The 20,349-nt window shown below is 35.6% G+C and overlaps 1 protein-coding gene across 4 annotated transcripts in view; it reads right to left on the reverse strand.

The window, feature by feature from the left end:
- Positions 1 to 20,349, reverse strand: part of COL11A1 (collagen type XI alpha 1 chain) — a 164,480-nt gene that overhangs the window by 52,257 nt on the left and 91,874 nt on the right. For all 4 annotated transcript variants that reach the window (XM_074876656.1, XM_074876655.1, XM_074876654.1 and 1 more), the window contains 11 exons: positions 17,986 to 18,039; positions 14,593 to 14,646; positions 12,431 to 12,475; positions 12,247 to 12,300; positions 12,107 to 12,151; positions 8,064 to 8,117; positions 7,135 to 7,188; positions 2,919 to 2,972; positions 1,900 to 2,007; positions 1,023 to 1,112; positions 675 to 728 (listed from right to left, as the gene is read on the reverse strand). In XM_074876656.1, the coding sequence (XP_074732757.1) occupies positions 675 to 728; positions 1,023 to 1,112; positions 1,900 to 2,007; positions 2,919 to 2,972; positions 7,135 to 7,188; positions 8,064 to 8,117; positions 12,107 to 12,151; positions 12,247 to 12,300; positions 12,431 to 12,475; positions 14,593 to 14,646; positions 17,986 to 18,039 (666 nt within the window). The remainder of the gene's footprint in view (positions 1 to 674; positions 729 to 1,022; positions 1,113 to 1,899; positions 2,008 to 2,918; positions 2,973 to 7,134; positions 7,189 to 8,063; positions 8,118 to 12,106; positions 12,152 to 12,246; positions 12,301 to 12,430; positions 12,476 to 14,592; positions 14,647 to 17,985; positions 18,040 to 20,349) is intronic.

Here is a 20,349-nt window from a genome sequence, read left to right on the forward strand (position 1 = left end):
GTGAGAAGAAAGGAGTGTCAGAGAGAACTGGCTGCAATCCCCATTCCCTGTTCCCCTGCGCCACTCGGGAGGAGGAGGTAGAGAATTTGTGAGTGAAGTTTAGCCCAGGAAGAATGGATGGTTGGGGGGAAGGTGTTTTAAGGTTTGTTTTTTATTTCTCATTATCCTACTCTGGTTTGATTGATAATAAATTAAATTAATTTCCCCAAGCTGAGTCTGTTTTGCCCGTAACAGTAATTGGTGAGTGATCTCTGTGTCCTTATCTCAACCCACAAGCCTTTCGTCATATTTTTTCTCCTTCTGTCCAGTTGAGGAGTGATAGAGCAGTTTGGTGGGCACCTGGCATCCAGCCAAGGTCAACACACCACCACAGCATAAGTCCACTATCCATAAATTTTCCACTATGGAAAACCTCTTTCATCTCAAGTATCGAGAAACAAGTAAATCTCATATCTACTAATAGAGAAGGCTTCAGGTATTCACAACCTTCACATTCCTTGAATGTTTATTAGTATGGAGAATTAGTAGAAAATAGTTATTGATCACTTTGAATGACATACATCTGTCTGCTCTTTTACAGACTGTGTTGATAAAAGCATCATAGCATGTAAAGAATAAAAAAGGTTACTGTGTAATACTGTTTATATTTCCATAAAATTATTATGTTTACTTACAACTGGGCCAGGTGGGCCTTGTGGGCCTTCCCCTCCTTTCAGACCAGCTGGACCCTAAAAAATAAAAAAAAAAAGCTTATCTCTTTATCTCTTACACTGGCAAGTTCAAGAGTTATTTTTGCAATACACGTGATAGGAAGAATGTAAAAATCCAAAGACAAAAAAACTCAATAAATTCCTTTTTGCTTGTATAGCCAATGATATTTAACAATGCTGGATGCTTGATATCTGCTCTCCTATTGCATTCATTTTTAAACACAGTAGAAGGCTCCATGAAATAAAAGAGTTAATCCATTGTTTTGTGTATTTAGAAACATCATGTCAATTGCAATAGTGCTTATATCATACCTGAGCACCTGGAAGGCCTCTCTCTCCAGGGAAACCACGAAGACCTGCTGGTCCATCTTTCCCAGGAATGCCCTGAGGGCCTGGGTCACCCTTGGAAACATATTACATTTTGATTAAAAAAAAAATATTTGAAATTCTTATGTTAGTCACTAAATAAGTGATGAAAATGAAATACCAGATTGTAGTTACACTAATGACAAAAAAGATTATGCTGCCACCTATTCACCCACTAGTTTTTTTAAGATTTTCAGTATAATAGTCTATCAATATGGTTAAATTTATAACAAGCTTTGACAAAATACAGTATTAGTTATAGAATATAAACAGCGAAAAACACAGCAAGCTATAAAAATATGTTTAAAGCTACAGTTGTTAAAAATTTACAATGCACATTTAAAATGGAAGATTGAATAGAATTACATAGCAACTAGATAAGCAATATTTTTCTTGTGCCCCAATGGTGGCCAAAAAGTAAGCAAAGAGTTAAATTTAGTCAGTGAAATTCTGCCTTTTATCCAGTACTACACATCCTATTTTAAATGCCAATGTACAATTTTCCACCTTGGTGTGAACATGCCATTACTATATTTCCATAGTGGATGTGTGGTATACATAAACAGTTTGGTTTTTTTTTTTTGTTACTACAAAAACACTAGTTATTGGCTCAAGAGAATTTTCATTATTTCAATGGAAGCAGACACAGCTCTAAAATTGAAATCTTCCAGTGTTCAAAATCCTTCTGGGTGAAATGTGCCAATCGTGATTTTATATTGTATGTTATGATTTTATTCTGCATGTTCTGCATGATGATTTGAAATGTGAGAGTGTCAGCAATTTATCTGTCCCTTTCAATTTGTTCCCTCAAGCCACATCATACCTTAGCACCTTCTTTTCCTGCAGCACCTGGGAGGCCTTGTTCACCTGGTGGACCAGGAGGACCTGGATGACCTCTTTCACCAATTGGGCCAGTCTCACCAGTAGGACCCTAAGCACAAAAGTAAAACTTCAGTCACCTCAAGGTATTTAATGTCTTGGGTGGTAGGGAGGAGGAGATTCTTAATACCCAGCTGTTATGAGTATTTGTTACAAAACAATATTACCATTGGTTAGCATACATTCCTCACCTTCCCCCCAGGCAAAGCTAACTTACAAAATATCTTTGTGCTATAAAATAAATCTTGCATTGCATTCTGCTTGCAGACACATCTGTACAGCTTCCAAAGTCTGAAATCCTGATCTTGCTCCTTAAGCAATGAAGTTTTAAAACACAGTATCCATGTATGGGAGGAGGTTACAAAAAGGACACAGGAGGGAAATCCATGAACTGTGCTTGTCTTGAAACACTATTTGTACTGTTGTTTTTCTGAATAATATGAATTGGAAGGTAGTAGAGTTGGAAGATACCTCTTCAGATTCACTAGCAGAAAATTTTCACTGAGGGAATTATCTAAAAAGCTCATGCAATCCAAATGCTTGATTTTGTTGCAAATAAGTAAGATTAGATCAAATTAAATATTGATAGTGAATCTCTCCACAATCTAAAAGTGATTGAAATTTGGCCTCTGTCAAGAAAGTCACCTGTTGTATTGTTCTTTCTAAACTATTTCATGGTAGAGAACTCTGCCTTCTTGACTTCTGTAAAACACCAATTTCATAATCACATGAAGAAAACACACAAAAAAGGAAGTGGAACGGCAACCTTGACATTTGCATATTTTGTGGAATCACTGATGATTACTAAGTATACCTTTCTAAAATTGTTATGTATTATTTGTTACAAAAGTTAATATAACAATCAATGTGGTCCTTTTAATACAACAAAAGCAACTGCCTTAGCCATAACATAACCATTAAACATTGGTCTTATGAAATTAACTATGAAATTAAATGATGTACCTGAGGGCCAACAACACCACCGGGACCAGGAGGACCAGTTTTTCCTTGAAAACCCTGTGAAATCATCATAGAATACTATGTAATGCAGGACAAGATATAGAAGAGCAAAATTCATATCTGTGCTGAAGAGGAGGAAGAGAAATTCCATGTCACACATTCCTTCTCTTCAGGAAATGAAAATGAGAAATTCTTTTTTCCTGTGTGTACTTAGAAGTGAAATACTGATTAATCTCTCTTATCTCTATCGGCTCCAATCTCTCTGAGGTGGTACAGTAGTAAAAATTCCAGTCAATTTTACAGATCTCTCTAGGTGAACTTGATTAGGTGAGTCTGAATGCATAAGTGATGCAGCTGAAAGCTGAAAATACATTTTTACATATATACATTATGAATCATAAAGCCAGACACACTTTTTAAAGAAAGACACAGATGGAGGATTAAGTTGGAGGGGCAGTAAAGGCGAGCTTAGACAGAAAGAAAATGGAAAGAAATAGCGATTCAGGTAAGATGAAGGTTATATGGGGATGGTAAAAAAGGCAGCATGAATGCCACACGAAGAATGAAGTTAATGAGAAATTGATATGATGACAAAAACTGGGAAGCAGAGAACAGAAAGGAAATGTTTTGGGGACAGTTTTTCAGAACACTGGCAAATTTTACAGAATTTTCATTTTCTAATCAGTGGCCCCAGACTTTCATTCAAAATTAGTCAGTAAGCTGAATGACAACCTCACTTTATAGTAGCACTGTTTAATATATCTTTGAAACGTACTAAATTATTTCTTTCAAATATTGGAAGTCTGTTGCTTCATGAAGTTAGGTGAGTGCATTCACTGCTGTATCACATCTAGGGTTCCACAGAGTATCCCCTGCCTAACAGCCTGTATCTGCCTCCTACTCTGATCACCTGTGTAGAAAAAAAAAAAAGTGTCATCTGGCCCATATTTCTTATAAATGTTGGGCCCTGCTCAGCATTCCTCTGGACACAGTCTCACTGACAGTTGCCCTGTTCCATCAGATCTGGTTTAAGCTTTTTTTTTCCTTCCTCAATCTGATTCTCTCCTTGCTAGCAGTCAGACATTATCATGGGTCAGTTTGGCCCGTAACTGTTTAGGCACTCTCTCTCAGACCTCTGAAATGATCCAGATTAAAAACAAATACAAAAGTACCCCTTTGCTCTAATGACTGAAAATCAGAACTGCTGCAGCTGGAATCATTCATGTGTCCCTTCCTTTACACAGTCTAAGCTTCTTCTGAAGCCTATTGTAAGCAAAGACAAAGTAATGTTGAATATTACCCATTTCCTGAAAGTATCTTGAGAAGACCTGTTATTCCCAGGTTTGCAGTATATTCAATGATTCTTGATGCTAATGATGGTTTTACTACTCTGCTTTTTCTCTTATATCACCAGCTTATCTATTCCTACAGATTCAGATTTGTAAAAGAATTAATAAGGAGATTTCAGCAGCAAATACTCAAGATGACCTGAACATCCCATGGGTTCATCTAAAATATTTAGTATTAAAAAATTTACACTAATGTCTCATGCATGTGTTTGTAAGTGCCTAATTAGCCTCCATTTTTTTTTATTTTCCGTGAAAGACAATTTAATAAAACTGAGTTTATTGTAGTGAGAAGAAGGCCCTTGATTAATCCTAATAAATGAAACATTCAGTATATTTCTATTTTATCCTTTCACAGGCAGGAACCCTAAATTCTTGTATAACAGCAATCTAACAATCTGCAGCTGCTGCCTCCTGTCAATCTGAGATTGGTATCACTGAAATTGATAATCACTGCTAAGGAGGATCCAGCTTAATATTGGTTTTCAGTATCTAGTTTATTCCTACAGTTATATTCCAAATTATTTATCATGATATTAGTGTTCCTATGTCAAGCATCTCAGCACAATGGCAGTTCTTCAAAGTGCATATGGCTTACTGGTGGAAAAAGCTGTAGCCTTTTCTCCACTAATACTTACCTCAGTTGCAGTCAACATATGTTTATTATTCCATAAGCAAGCTGCAGAGTGCAATCTGGGAATCTGGGTCTCTAATTTGTTAAGCTTCGGTATGTCTCTTAGCCTAATTCCCTAATTGCTATAATGCCCACATGCACCACTGAACTTTAATAAGATATACGCCTAAATAAGAAACAGAATTCTTAAGATCCTGATTTACCAGTAACTGCAATGAAAATTTTCTGATTTATACATTTTTAAAAAATTGGAAATGGAAATGTTCATCGGAAAAAAAAGTCCACTTTTTGTTTTTAAAAAAACCCTGTTTTTCTACAAAAACATATACATGAGAACCCATGGGGGAAAATATTTTTTAAATAATTCTGGCTCAAGTATACACATATGAAGGGCACAAAACAATGCTAATGAAAAGCTGCATTTACTCCTAAATTACTCAAGTTTTATATCTGTCTAACCCTGCTAAACCCAAAGGAGATACAAAATTAGAGAATCATAGTATTGATTGAACCCAGGGGGACCTGGTCCAAACGTCACACAGTAGCAGAGTCCACAGCTTCACTGTATTTTGCATCTTTCATTTCTAGTCATGAGCGAAACCAAGAAATCATAGAATCATAAAATGGTTGAGGTTGGAAGGGATCTCTGGAGGTCATTTGGTCCAACTGCCCTGCTCAAGCAGGGCCACTGAGAGTTGGTTTCCCAGGAATACGTTCAGATGGCTTTTGAATATCTCCAAGGATGGAGACTCTGCAACCTCTCTGGGTAATCCATTCCAGTGCTCGATCACCCTCACGGTGAAAAAGAGTTTACTGATGTTCAGATGGAACCTCCTGTATTTCAGTGGTGCCCATTGCCTCTTGTCCTGTCACTGGGCACCACTGAAAGGACCCTGGCTGCATCTTCTTTACACCCTCTCTTCATGTATTTATATACTTTGATAAGATTGAACCTGGGCCTTCTCTTCTCTAGGCTAAACAGTCCTAGCTCTATCAGTCTTTACTCATAGGGGAGATACTCCACCTTAATCATCTTAGTGGCCCTTTGGTGGCCCCTCTCCAGTAGCTCGCTCTCTCGTACTAAGGAGCCCAGAACTGGACACAATACTCCTGGCCTCAGAAGGGAAAGATCCACCTGCTGCAGCCCAGGATACTAGTAGCATTCTTTGAGGTAATGGCACATTACTGGCTCATGTTCAAATATATAAGAATAAAGGGAAAATAGGAACTGCTTTTTCTTATCAGACTAAAGAACAATTTTGAGCTTCCTGCATTCTAAACAATGATTAAAATTCATTCTTATGATACACAAGACTAATCTTTGCATCACTGCAAAGAAAAAGAACAAAGAAGTAGTCAATAACATTTCTCTTACACAAAAAAAAGCCACTGTCATTGAAAAGCATTACAATACTACAGTATTAGCAGAAGAAAACATAGTTTTTCAGAATGATGTGTTACTCCAAGCTCTGTGCTCCTCCTTCCAGCAGTGGAAGGGACTCAGCAGTCACTAACAGATTTCCAGGGAAGTTGGAACCCAAAACACATTCTAGATGCTGAGAAAATTTCTCTCTTAATTCATCTATGGCTTTCTCTAGCTCTGAAAAATCTGAGTAAGAATTTTATTTTATTTCAGTGGGATATGAGTAAGTTTTTGGAACTAGAGAAGCAGAGAGGGTTTTTTTAATAATTCCATTGAAACTGTTACATGTTAATTTTTTCATTTTGCTGTCAGAATTTACTCATTGCTATTCTTACAGGGATTACATAGGATATAGTTTCAAAATTTAAGTTTTTTTTCACAGGTTGAATCATGCCTGATCCTACTTTCCAAAGGTGTTGGCTTTTGAGTTTCCTAGCTGCTTACCATTAATGAGACTTTTTATTATGTTATTATTTATGTTACATGGCATTCAGTGAGGAAAGAACTATGTAGTAATTGCCTGACAAATATTTATTAAAATTGAGATCCAAGTATTAATTTCTTTTACTTCTATTGACTATTTAAGCTGATTGTGATGTTACTAACCGGGCATAGCAAAGAATAACCTTACTTTTGTAGCATGGAAACAAAATAAAGCTTTCTCATGCCTAACCCACCAACCATAAGAAAACTATGTAACCTTTTACACCCAGCCTCTTCCCCTTTTTTCTGTTGTCTCTGTTTCTTTAGTTTTGATCACACAGTCATGACCTTTGGAGGTTTACAACACTAACACAGTAGAGTACATTTACTTACAGTCTCGCCCCGCTGTCCTGGGTGCCCAGGCAAGCCATCTTTTCCAGGTGGCCCCTGAAATTGTAAAATAGATAAATCAAAACATTTCTCAGCCATTCTTAATTCTGAAAAGAAGTGTACAATTAGCTGTAAGAATCTCTGATCTCTTTGTTTTTTCTAGACTAGTCTTCAGTACAGCTTAACCGATCCTATATCAGCTATGATTTTAATAATACATTTTCTTTGTGTTCTCCCTGATGTGTGTTAGCAATTGCTTGGAGCATATCTGTTAGGTTGTCAAATGCATACATGCTCAAAATGGCTTTCTGTAAATTCAGAAATCATGGAAAGTCCCTATACTTCCCTTCCATTTTTCTTTATTTAATGACTCAGTTAACACAAAACTAAGCATTACAGGAGTATTTGATTAAATTTCAGGTTTTGGCATTGGAAATAAAATAAGAAAAGCATGCATGAAAAAAAATCACAGGTGTTTTGATGCTTTTGTACTTACTCCACATAAGCAGAAACACACAGGAAGAGCAGTATAACTAGCTCAGGCTGCAGCTCAAATGTGCTATTACTTCAATACATTTCTGCTACTAATGAATGTCTCCTTCCTCTTCATTTTTACCTCAACAAATCAATTGTTAGAAGAAAATATACACCAACAAAGTAATTTTTTGCCTAAACTTAGTCTGTCACCTAGGCATTGGCATCAACATACTAGAGGATTTGAAGTTTAGTATATTATGCTGAATGTCATATGAGCTGCACCAATTATCATTTTGAATGTGTGAGTTCTTGTCTTAGCCTTAAACTTCAATAAGCGTATTTGTACTCTATACATAAACCATCCCTTAAATAAATCTTCAAATATTTGCTTCAGAAACACTGTATGAAAAATAACATTCCTGTTGTTGCACATACTTGATTAGAAAGATACTTACTGGAGGTCCCTTTGGTCCAGGGAATCCAACAGGTCCCTGAGGCCCTTGTGGTCCCTAGTATAAAGTCAACAAACAAGTAAAGTTTTACTCTAGCTGCCATGACACTGGATTGAAAAGTTTGCTTCAATTATAAAAAATATTAACTTCAGTTATAAAATATATTAACTCTGTAGATAATGTCTGGTTATAAGTATAAAGCCTCAGCTCCACTGCCATAAATACTGGTAGCAACAATTCACATGCATAGACATTGTAGGGGATTTCCTGAAAGCAATACTGCCTGTGTAGGAATGTAGTAAGAAAAAAGAAAAACTACTTATATCTAATATGTCACCCCTGAAACTGTGCATAATAAAATAGGAATCAACTGTGAGTAAGAAACATTGTTTTCTATGTTGCATAAACCATGGGAATTAATTAAGAGTCTGGTGGTCTTTTTAACTTTCAGTCCACCATTCATCTTTGGCAGTTCCTCCACTCTGACAATATTTCAAGTACAACAGTACAAACTTCCAAATAAAATAAGCTTCCAGAGTTCCCAGGGACTAAATACAACATTCTTGCTATCACGAAAAATAGTTGAGATAGCTGAAAAAAAACCCATGATGCATGAACATTTTGTTTATATAGATTTGTATATACACATATATATGGAGAGAGAAAATTTTCATGCAGCATGGTTTTACAAAGTTACTTAAAGATGATCGTGTGAGTTAGTGCATTGTTTACGTACATGTACAAGTATATATATACACATATGTACATACATGTCCACATACATCTATACAGATAGATATTTACACAAAGTACTAGCTTACATGACTGTTTCTAAAATTGTCACCAGACAAAATGGAGGCCAGCTTTTAGAATTTATTGCTGATATGCTGAAAGGGACTATGTCAGCTTATTAAAAGAATTTTTCCTGGTTAGTTTTTAGTGTGTTAAGTTAAAGAGTAGCAACCTGAAAAACCTTATTTATTCTACATGGTCCCACAGTGGAGCCATGTACCCTGGTCAAATAGTGCAAGACTTTATCCTGTTCTACTTGGTATATGATGTGAGGTTTTTCTAAGACATCAGCTGTCAAAATATATTAGAATTGTTGATTTGATGCAAAAGGCGAAGCAGGAGGCCACATCTCCCAAATTATGCTACCCTTTTGCTCCTCTGATAAAGCGCCAAGTGTTTCTGAGTTCCATAAGGCTCATTCATTAGAGCCCAGGCTCACTTCCAGAGCATGGCTGCCTCCTGTGGTAGTTGAAGCAGTGTGCAAATGTAGCTGTGGGAGAGGATCCCTTGTGCCCAACCTGGGAGAATTTGCCCTTAAGTGAATATTATTCCAGGGTAGACCTTGATTATACTGTAATACTAAATCTGAGTCAACTAAGAAATGCTAGGCAAAGGAAGAAATCTTTGTGATCTTACTGCACTGTCCATCATTTTTTATTTTCTCTTCCAAAACAGGTGTAAAGTTGTTTCTGAAAGCTCCATAACACACGAATATGTTCCACATAAGGGTTTGGGGGTTTTTTCATTCTGCTGTCTCTGTGAACAAATGACCTTTCCTTAATTGCTTCTGGATATAACATAAAGCATAAAGTTTCAAAAAAAAAATGGGGGAGTTTTATAGAGTAAAACTATTAAAATTGACTCGGCTACTGTACAAAATATATGAAAGAAATTGGTCCCTCTTGGGAATTGGGTTATAAGAACACAGCTCAAAGTTTTACTGTTAGTTTCACCTTCTTTCTCATAAATTCCCACTGTACTTTCATCCTTACATCTTGAGACTTTTTAAGAAAAGGAGATTTGCATTTTTTTTTTTATTCACAGTACGGCTTGCAGATTTCAAGATGTTAGACTGATGGATTATGTGAGAAAAAGCACTAGAATACTAACAGCATGTTATCAAAACTACATTTTCTTTTTTGTCATTAAATTTCATTTTAACAGTAGCTACACAGTACAGATTATTTAATGTTTACATGTCTGGTACCTGAAATAGTCTCAGTGGAGTAGAAATGACAGTTTTATTTTTTGGCTGACATTCACCCCTATTGGGAAGCAAATAGATACCTCACACTTATATTACACAAGTGATATAAGATGTGGTGCTCTGCAATTCTTCATCTCTTTGCTCTAATCAATTTCTCTCCAGGGATGCCTTCATCTTGGATTGATCTGCTCATTGTTTTCAGTCCACCCACAGCTTCTCTTCCTTATAACCTCTTGGAGCTGTTAGCAAACTCCTTCGTGAGGCTCTGCTATTCACCTTCTGGTAGCCTGCCTTTGATAGTCCTCCTCAGTGTAAAACAACTTACAGTTCTTTTCTTGGACTATGCCTAGTTCTCTACATCCAACATCCTAGTTAACTCATTCCTCTCTTAAATCCCAGCTTCCTGCCCCTGTGTCTCTCTCTTACTTGCCACATCACTCCTATTTCACCCCAACTTTCCACTTACTCCTGTTGTCCATGTTCCACTTGGTACATTGTCTTTTGCTTGATATAGAGGTACTTTCAACTTCTTACTGCAGCCTCCCTTGGAGCATTGTCTTCCATATGTACTGGCTACAGTCTAGTCCTCCAGGCCTCAGCTTTCCTTGTATTCTATCCTACTTCTCCTCCTTACTGCAAGAACCACTATCCTGCTCACTAACTCTTGGACAGTTAATATTCTGCTTGTACAATAATATTCTGCTTCAGGAATGAAAGAGCTAAAATGAGTATGAAAGGTTTTTAGTAAACTAAAAATTTTGTTTCCAGTGTACTTGGTATTAATTTTTTTGGCATATGCTTTAATGGCTTTCAGTCAAAAGGAAAGGAATCCTTTCCTTAAGCAGAAAAATGTGACATTAGATCTGCAGACATTCCTTTACATGTGTATAGCAGACAGATGCTTATTAATACTCTACTTGCAACTTCTAAGGATAAACCAAACAAAATTAACCTTAATTGCTTTCTGCAGACACACAAACTTAAAATCTGAGATTTCTAGAACACACTTACACCATGCTCTTGTTTTCATTGCTTTTATGGATGTCCTTATCTCCAGTAATCAACTCAATCAAACCATGTGGTCTGATCCTATGGCCTTTTTCAGTTTGCTTAGTTATTCTAGCAAAAACAGTTTGCTGTTATTCTGCCAGTTTTGATACACCAAGTGTGCATGTATTCAGCAAGGAAATAGTGTAACAAAGTGATATTATGGGGCAGGGGAAAATGCACAAGGAGCTCCCTCCCGAGGAGTAAGATTCCTGGAGATCATTGGCACTTATGGGTGGATACCAGGAAATGATTTATAGATTCTCTACATGAAAAAGGTTAGCAGTTTAATGAAATATGACTATGAAAGAAAAGTTTCTTAAGCTTTGCAAAAATACTTTGGCAGAGAGCATGTCTACTTAAACTGAGTTGGTTTTCAAGTGCTGCTATTACAAATCTGATTTATTAATATTGTTTTTCTATATACTGCTGTGTAATGGGCTTACTGTATATTGGATTCGTGTATTGATTGGTAAGATAATAGCAAGCAGAAAATTTTATTTTAGCAAGCACAACAGGATTTCTCAAGCATGCAGAAAGTAGGTTGAAGCGAATTCTTAGCTGATCAGAACAAAAAAAATTGACTGCTTCAACAAAGAAGCTTCTGGAGGTGGCTGGAGTGATTTGCAAACCCCATAAACAAGCAGTAAGCTGCAGTAAATGGGGCATTCTTAAGAGCATAAGCTGATAGGTATAACTGTAATTTGCTTGGATATATACAAAGTGCTTGGATATAATACAAAGTGTGTATGTATTCTCTGTGTCCTATAGTACACAACTAAGCTACAGATGGAGGAAGCTTTCAGCAAACTTCAGCTACCCCATTCATAACTTCATGAAAAGCATCACTGGAACTGAGTTTTTGTTAGTTCTGGTTACTCTGGTTGAAGAAGGGCGAAGACATAAGAGGGAGAACTAAAAATAAAACAATACTCCAACCCTCAAATCACACTCCTACATAGTGGGAAAACCAACATGTACATAAATAGCTTTCACATACCCTTTCACCTGGTGGGCCAGGAGGACCATCATTGCCTGCAGTACCCTAGAAAGGAAAGACAATATGTTTAAAGATCAGACCTCTATTTTATTTGAAAGAAAGAGCCTGTAGACAATCTATACAGTATGCTTGACAATTACCTTTGGACCTGGTTTGCCAGTGGGACCTCTGGGACCTCTTGAGCCTCTTGGACCCTGTCAATTTAACACAGATGCACTTGATGATAATTATTGGCTATTACAATCAAATCAAAATAATTCTTCACAGTATGGTGGAGGAAATTCATAGAGGAAAGCCTCTAAATTGCAAAGCAAAAGTACATACTGTTGGTCCTCGCTGTCCTCTGGGGCCTGGTTTGCCATGTAGTCCCTGTACAGAAAAGTTCACAGAAATCATTTTAGCAGACACTGTATTTGTGAGATAAAGTTTTTTTACTGAAGTGGAGGCAGAGTGCAACTCCCTTAGGTTTAAATGTTATTTTATCTTTAAGTATCTACTTTTCATTTCAATTTGCAGAATCATGTTCCTTGGTAAAATTTATTATCTTCCTTAGTTCACTGGAACTTGTAGCTAAATGCACTAAATTTGACTCAAGAGTCAGATTCTGTCATATGCATTAGAACATTTTAAACTCTGTTAAAATAGTAGTGAAGATGTCACATAACAAGCAGAGTCTCTCTGCAGTAGTCTAAAGGACTTGGCATCATTTCCAATGTAATAACAGCCTTGAAGACAAAGTTCCCAGGTTCCCATGGACAGCTCCTCAGGTTAATAGGGAAAAGAAAGGGCAAGCCTCTCTTTTTCTAACTGAAATAGGTATTGTAATACCTACCAGGATTCCGCACACTTGCACAGAGACACAGAACTTGCCAGAATACTAGCCCTTAATTTTTTGCTTCAATATATCTCTTAATCATACCCAATAGATTTCTTTCTTTAGGTTCTGCATTAGTATTGCTGTGCACTCTAATGCAAAGAAGCTTAAAATTCAAGAGAGTAGTATTCTTTAGGCAGGAAAAGGAACCTCATGACCGGTACGTTCTAAGTTCTCTGAGGTAAACACAACAGCAACAGAAAATCAGCAAGGATGTTTTTGCTTTTATTGGAAACCAGTTAAATGCAGACACCTGTTTTCTTGAGGGTTTTCTTGTGGCTTTGTTTTGGGGTTTTTTAATATATTGATTTTATTTCACTTACCAAAGTAAAAACTATGTGTTGTTCTTAAAATGCTATACAGCTTATGAATTTCTCAGGGACAATGACTGTCTTTCCTAGTACCAGTATGCATGATAGCATAAAACACAATGATATCCCTTTAGGCAAGATTAATAATACCAGATTCAAATTACAAACCCAGCAGATACTGTCTTGTTGATGATTAGAATAATGCTTAAGTATACATGCAGTTTGATGGTATTATGTGGTTAGTACCCTAGCTAACCTGAAAGCTTTATGAAGGCCTGATAATGGATCAATATAATTAGATTTCCATAATTTTAATTCTGCTCTTTGATGTTACTGTTTTGCTTGTTTCTTTATTCTGATATCTTTAGTCATTTTTCTCAACAAGAATGAACTGAACATTGTTCTATTGCTTGTGTCTGTCCCTAACAACGTATCTTTATCTTAGCTAAAATAATACACAAACAATTTAACCCATACATAAGAAAAGCAAATGCAATTGGATTTCATAGATTCATCTTTAAATCATGAATTTCTGCTTGTTTTCATTCTGCAAATTAAAATGGATTCTTAAGAACACTGATATACAGTTTTACTTTGTTGCTACAATCTATGAATTCTGACTCATGCTCTTAATTTCATTGTCTTTCTAACAATATCTTCTGCTATGTTCAATCGAGCTTTAGAGACAACAGCACAGTGACCTTCTTTCTAACCGATATTTCATTTTTATAGTTTGAAGAATATGCATAACATTTTCCCTCACCTGCTTCAAGTAAAGAAAGCAGCAAAAGCTGTCATTTTACATCTATTTTTTAGTGTATGTAATAGTACATGTTCTTCATCTTGTCTGGTACATTTTGCATTTTCGAAGCTCAGCCTATAAAAAAGCTTGTGGAATATCAGAATACTTATGAAATACAAGTTGAATTTCCTTGAGGGTAAATTGCATGGTAGCAGGATAATTCATGGGATACAGGAAAATAGTCCTTGCCAACTCATTCAGCTATACCGTCAAAAAAGATACTTCAGAAAAGGTGATTTCTCTTTTTCAAATATATCCAATTATGGTAGCATACACAGTGAGAAAGTGAGTTCCTGTATATTTAGATTAATACCTTAAAGAATGAGAACTAGTGTCAGTATGGCCTGTTTTACATAACTGTAGGGGTTCATCTTAAGTGTGAAAAGCCTGTTTATATAGTTCTTTTCATAGTAGCTTGTATCCATAGATTTCAGTGACTTTCCATAGCACTGAGTTCCTAAAAGTTAATTAAGTGTCATGCAAACATGAATTATCATACCCTTGCACCTTTCTCTCCATTGGAACCTGGAAATCCTGGGAAACCAGTTGAGCCCTGTGTAAGAAATCAATAAAAATATCAGAGGATATCAATAGCAAAAGAGTAGTATAGCCAACATTCAATTTTTATGTAAAGCACACCTCCAAAGTCATGGACATTTTACACGTCAAACTTGCAAGTGTGACAGCTCTGATGAATAGCTGTAAATTAACTTACCATAATGCCTCAAGTCCAGAATGCATTAAAAAAATCAATGTAGAGAATGGACATTATTTGTCATCTTATTAGACAATAAAGTATTCATTAAATCTGCACCGTTTTTAAAAGTAGGAAAGAAATTATCAGTAACAGATGACTAGAAATAACTGTATCATAACAAAGAGGAACAAACAAGGCCTTGTTGCCTCACAGTATAATAATTCTTTTACAAAATTACTTCATTCAAAATAACTGCAAGGTGTTGCCACATCTGAACAGTGGTGTGGCCCTCTATTCACTTTACTGAGCTGTAAACTACTTGAAGTGCTTTACTCACTGTAAACTGACCACTGGCTAGTTTCATTTAACTGATTCATGCAATTTGTACATGTGCTTATATACTCATCTCATAAGCAAAATTTATGAGGAGACCATCTGACTTGAAACCACTTCCAGGCATTATTCCTGCTTCTTTTTTCTCCCCTTTCATTCTGCTAACTGCCCAGTCTAATCTGAACAGTACTATTTTCTTCTTTATTTCTGGTATACAGGTCCGGAGGGACAGCAGACTTGTTACCTGCCAAGGTGTTAATTTGTCATAAAGGACTTGGGGTAAAAGAGGTGGTAGACTTGATAAAATATACTTTTAAGTGACTGGAGATGCAAATCGAAGCAGTGTTTAGTTTGGTCAGCCACTAAAACTACTGGCCAGACTCCCTGCTGTAATAATGCATCTATATCTGTGCAGCTTGCTATTAGTATTTTAGGGGCAAATAAAATGCATATAACAAAAACTTAAAATAGAATTTCTTGGTGGTCTTCTTTGAAACATCAGTATTTTTTCCTTTTTTCTCTTTTTCTTACTTATGTTTTTCCTTTAATGAATCTTGTTTCACAAAATCATTCCAATTATCTATTAATGACTTATGGGCAGTACAACTTCACTGATGTTGATTTTAATTAAACCCTGACTGATATTCACTGGTGGGAGAAAAGTAAGAGGTTCACTTTTTCTTTTCTTTTCTTTTCTTTTCTTTTCTTTTCTTTTCTTTTCTTTTCTTTTCTTTTCTTTTCTTTTCTTTTCTTTTCTTTTCTTTTCTTTTCTTTTCTTTTCTTTTCTTTTCCTTTCCTTTCCTTTCCTTTCCTTTCCTTTCCTTTCCTTTCCTTTCCTTTCCTTTCCTTTCCTTTCCTTTCCTTTCCTTTCCTTTCCTTTCCTTTCCTTTCCTTTCCTTTCCTTTCCTTTCCTTTCCTTTCCTTTCCTCCTTAATTTTCTTTTCTTTTTTCTGTTTTTTTTTTTTTTTAAATACTTAATCAGTTATAACTTATAATGTGAATAAAACTGTGAAAATTCCGATCTGCAAAGCCCAAGAATGTTCTTTATAATTAAAAGGCCAGAGGAAAAAACAAACTCTAATGACTGGGCATTAATAGGCATGACTTGGTTGTAAATATATATGCTATTTTTTGCAATTGTGTTAATCAAGAGGGACTGGACAGGAAAAAAACCCATAGAGAAAATTACCAGATAATGGCAGTACTCTAAGAATAATTCTCCGAATAAAAATAATGAAAAGCAAGCAAGCAGCAACAAAAAGAATGGTGTGAACCTTCTTGACAATACCAGGACAAGATTTCTTATTTGCTTTACACAGCTGTTCTTCTGCTGCTGTTTTTTTTCTCTCTCCCTTATAACAATTTGAACTGGACTGTGAGTAACTTTCAAAACTAGTCTCTAGTGAGTTGATGTATTGTAGTTGTCATTACTCTTTCCTGGAAATTTGAGCAACAAATTAGAAGAGCGAACAGTGAACGCAGGTTGAGAACTATTTTCAATTTTAATGTGATAAAAATTTAAAGTAATGAAATTCTTGATCAAGTGTTTGCTGAAAGAAGAATCAATCAACTTTTATTTGAAGTGTTACATCATTTTTATTCTTAGAACTGAATAATGTAAAACCTCTTTGATCTTATACTTTTCAAAAGACGGTTCTAAAGCAGAACAAAAAGAAAGACTGAAATCTCAGATATTTGAGTTAAGAAACAGAAGCAAAAAACCATGTCTCTCAAGGTGAATAGTTTTCATTAATGTTTTCCATAGATGGTTTTGATATTTTTCACTAACACAGAATGTTCAATGAATAAGCATTCTTCAGATAGTTCATTCATCTGACTGAAGAGGGCTAAAGTATAGGCCAGAGTCAGAAAAACACTCTGCTTAGCCAGCCAGGAAGTTGTATTTCTTCCAAAAATCGTAATTTCAAATCTGAAATTAAAAATTGATCCCAAATTAGAGCAAAGTTGAGGATTTTACTGCAGGTTGATTGTTCAGTTGTGTAGAAGGGGTAAGGGATTCTTTTACTTGTGATACTTCCCATGATGAGTCATCTTCAAGACAGTCTGGAGATGCAATGTCTCTCTAATGGCCTCCTCTACACAGGGAGATGTCTGTAGAATTATGTTTTTATTCCATTTTTTCTTTCTTGCTAATATCAGAAGAGATCTTGCAATTAATTTAGCATGCCCATTTCCTAAAGCTGTGTTAGGATGACCTTTTTGAAAATATGTTTCATAAAAATGTTTTAAAAATATAAGCTTTCACTTAAAGCAGAAGCCACCCATATCGTTTTTTATTGCAATCAAAACATAAAAAATAGCTGAAGGATAGATGTGGGCACATAAATCAACTAAGGGTTGGGTTTTGTCATGTTTGTCTTAACAGAAGCAAAAGGAAAACATGATGAAAATTGTAAATTATATGTTTCAAAGAAATATGGTTTATTCTATGGAAGAAGCAGTAATGACACAAATGGAATGCTTGTACCACATGGAAAATTCTCATCACTATCAGCACCCATTTAGTGGTCAACATAGTCCTCATTCTCTTTCAAGCATATCATTTTCAAATTGTTTAATGCGCGCCTATCTGATGCTCTTACACAAATACAACTCATGAGAGGATAGCAAAGGTTTGAAGGCAGTATTGTTAAGAGGAAAGATAGGGCTCCTTAAAGAGCCTGCCTTAGGGAATCCAACATTTTTAAAGATTTCACTTCAGAATATGATTGTCAAGAAAGAAAATGTGAAAAATGGCCCTTGCTTTGATGCTCACACCATGCTTCCCCAAACGCACAAATAAAATAACTGCCATTGTGACTAATGTCAAAGCACAAGATATACAGCTCATTTACAGCTCACCTTTGGGCCTTGTCTTCCTGGATATCCTGGCAATCCGGGTACACCAAGCTTGCCCTGCAGTTAGAAGGCAGTGTTAAATTTTATTTTATTTTATCCTCCCTAGTGGTTCAGCAAACTTCTACAGAAAATATTTTTTCCACAACATAGAGTGATACTTTATGGAACATAATATTCAATTAAACCAATTTCTCATTTTTACTGTTAATCATCAGTGTGCTTAGTTCACCAAACTTAAATAAGTGCTGTGTAGTGATACGGGGCTGAGGTCATTATTAATATTCCCTAAGAAATCAGGGTGTTAATAGGTTTAATTGAGAAGAAGTCCTTTTTAATTTATAATGTGTGATGGCTGCTTTGTTTTCCACAGATTTTTCATGAATAGCCATTTGAAGAATCAGTTTGTTTCTTGAATAGTTCTAAACTCTTTGAGAATATGATAAATCATACCCCACTGACTATTTGCTGACAATAGATTTGTGAACAAATATTACCAACTTGCCATGTTCAGAAAGGGCAACAGGATGAGCAGTCTGATCAACACTGACGTTAACCTTTCTTAGAAATGAAACACAGTACCCTCCCCATTGAGTCTGTCTCTTCAGACCTCTAGAGGATGAGTGATGGTTTGTCACTTCCAAAGGCAAGGGAAAGCAGCTTCAGTCTTTGAAAGATGGCAGCTCTGGGGAAGAATTTGCCTATTTGCCTATGTTCCAAACTATCACATTTTGGAGAAGATCTCAATGGAAAAAATATGATTATACAATATAACATGGTACTCTGCAGTAAGATTAGATAATGAAAAAGAGGAAGGAGAAACCTGTATGGGAAAGCAAATTTGTCAAAATAAACATGTCTATTCATAAAAAATGCATCACATGAGTAAAGATGTTGTGTTTTATCATATTCATGTAAGTACATGTGTCTGGCCGAGACATTATTAAAGAAGAATTCTATGATTTATGAAAATATTCATAATGCTGCCAGTTATGTGCCACACTGAAACAGGCTGCATGCATGACAATGACTGAAATGTTTTGCAGCATGATGGTGCATCAAACTGTTGCCAAATTCAGTGAGTTTTGTCCCTGATTTTATGATTAAGCAAGCCCAGTTGGCTAGGTTTTGAGTATGGATATGGATTTTTTTTTATTATAAGCTCTTTTTTTATATGTTCCTCATTGTTCTGGCCCCATACTTGGCTCTTCCTTTACTAAACAAATCCAGCCCTAGACCTACTTGGAAAGAGAGTTTTCTTATCACAGGATCAGCTGAATGTAGAGAATAAGAGACTACTCTGCTATTTTCATTACTATGGCAGAATAGTACCTTTGAATTAAATAAGACATAGGAATGACAAGGAAATAGGACATTAATAACTGGTCTTTCAGGCACTTCCCTAATATTGTGGGGAGATCTAAGAGTTCATAAAGATTATTCTAGTCTTTGTGCTAGAACAGGTATCACAGGACCAACATCATCGAACTCTTCTCTGACACACTCCATTTTGGCCAAATACCCTCAGAATATCAACATAAGATGTTTGACTTTCAATGGGCAAGAAAAGGTATACATATTTGTAGAAAAGGGAAAAATTTTGGTCTAAAATTCCAAGCCCAGCTAACAGTATTATCAACACCAATAATTTTTTCAAATATGTTCTGATATTTAGGGATTCAGATTCTGGACTTGTGAGACTGTGAGAGTCCCATATATAGTGAAGAAGAAATGCTTGAAAACATGAATCTATATTCATACTGAGTAATTTGAATAAGAAGAATTAAAAATAACTGAAATTCTTATTTAAAAACTAACAACTATAAAACAAAGTTTATTTTGTCTTGGTTTGCTTTACTTTTTTTTTTTTTTTTTTTATTTAGATTATAAAGACTTGAGAAAGATGGACTGTTTTGTAGATGTCCTCAGTCAATTAATTATTCTGCAGATACCATGACAACAATACAAATTTTTGTAAGATTCCTAATATTCTTACATTTTTGTCAGGTCAGCAATACTAAAAACAACCACTGCCATGAAACATACAGTTCTCTGGAGACTACAAATATATTGTGGGTGAAGATAATATGACCCTTATTATACCGGATTGTTTTGCTGATCTAGTTAAAACTGACTATGCTGGCTTTCTGGTGTGAACTCAGCTTGCATTCATGTAGGAAAATAGTTCTGAGTTTCTTTTTTTATATTTTCTTTGATTCATGACCTAATGAATCAATTCAATGACCTAATAGCTGGTGAGATATCTTGCAAAATTGTGGAGAACATTAATCCATACATAATTCCCAATAGTTAAGTAAACCTGAGGATAAATCTTATTTGCAATGAGTGAACTGAGTTTTTGGATATATA

The sequence above is a fragment of the Strix uralensis genome, chromosome 8, assembly GCF_047716275.1.
Source record: "Strix uralensis isolate ZFMK-TIS-50842 chromosome 8, bStrUra1, whole genome shotgun sequence".
Lineage (NCBI taxonomy): Eukaryota > Metazoa > Chordata > Aves > Strigiformes > Strigidae > Strix > Strix uralensis.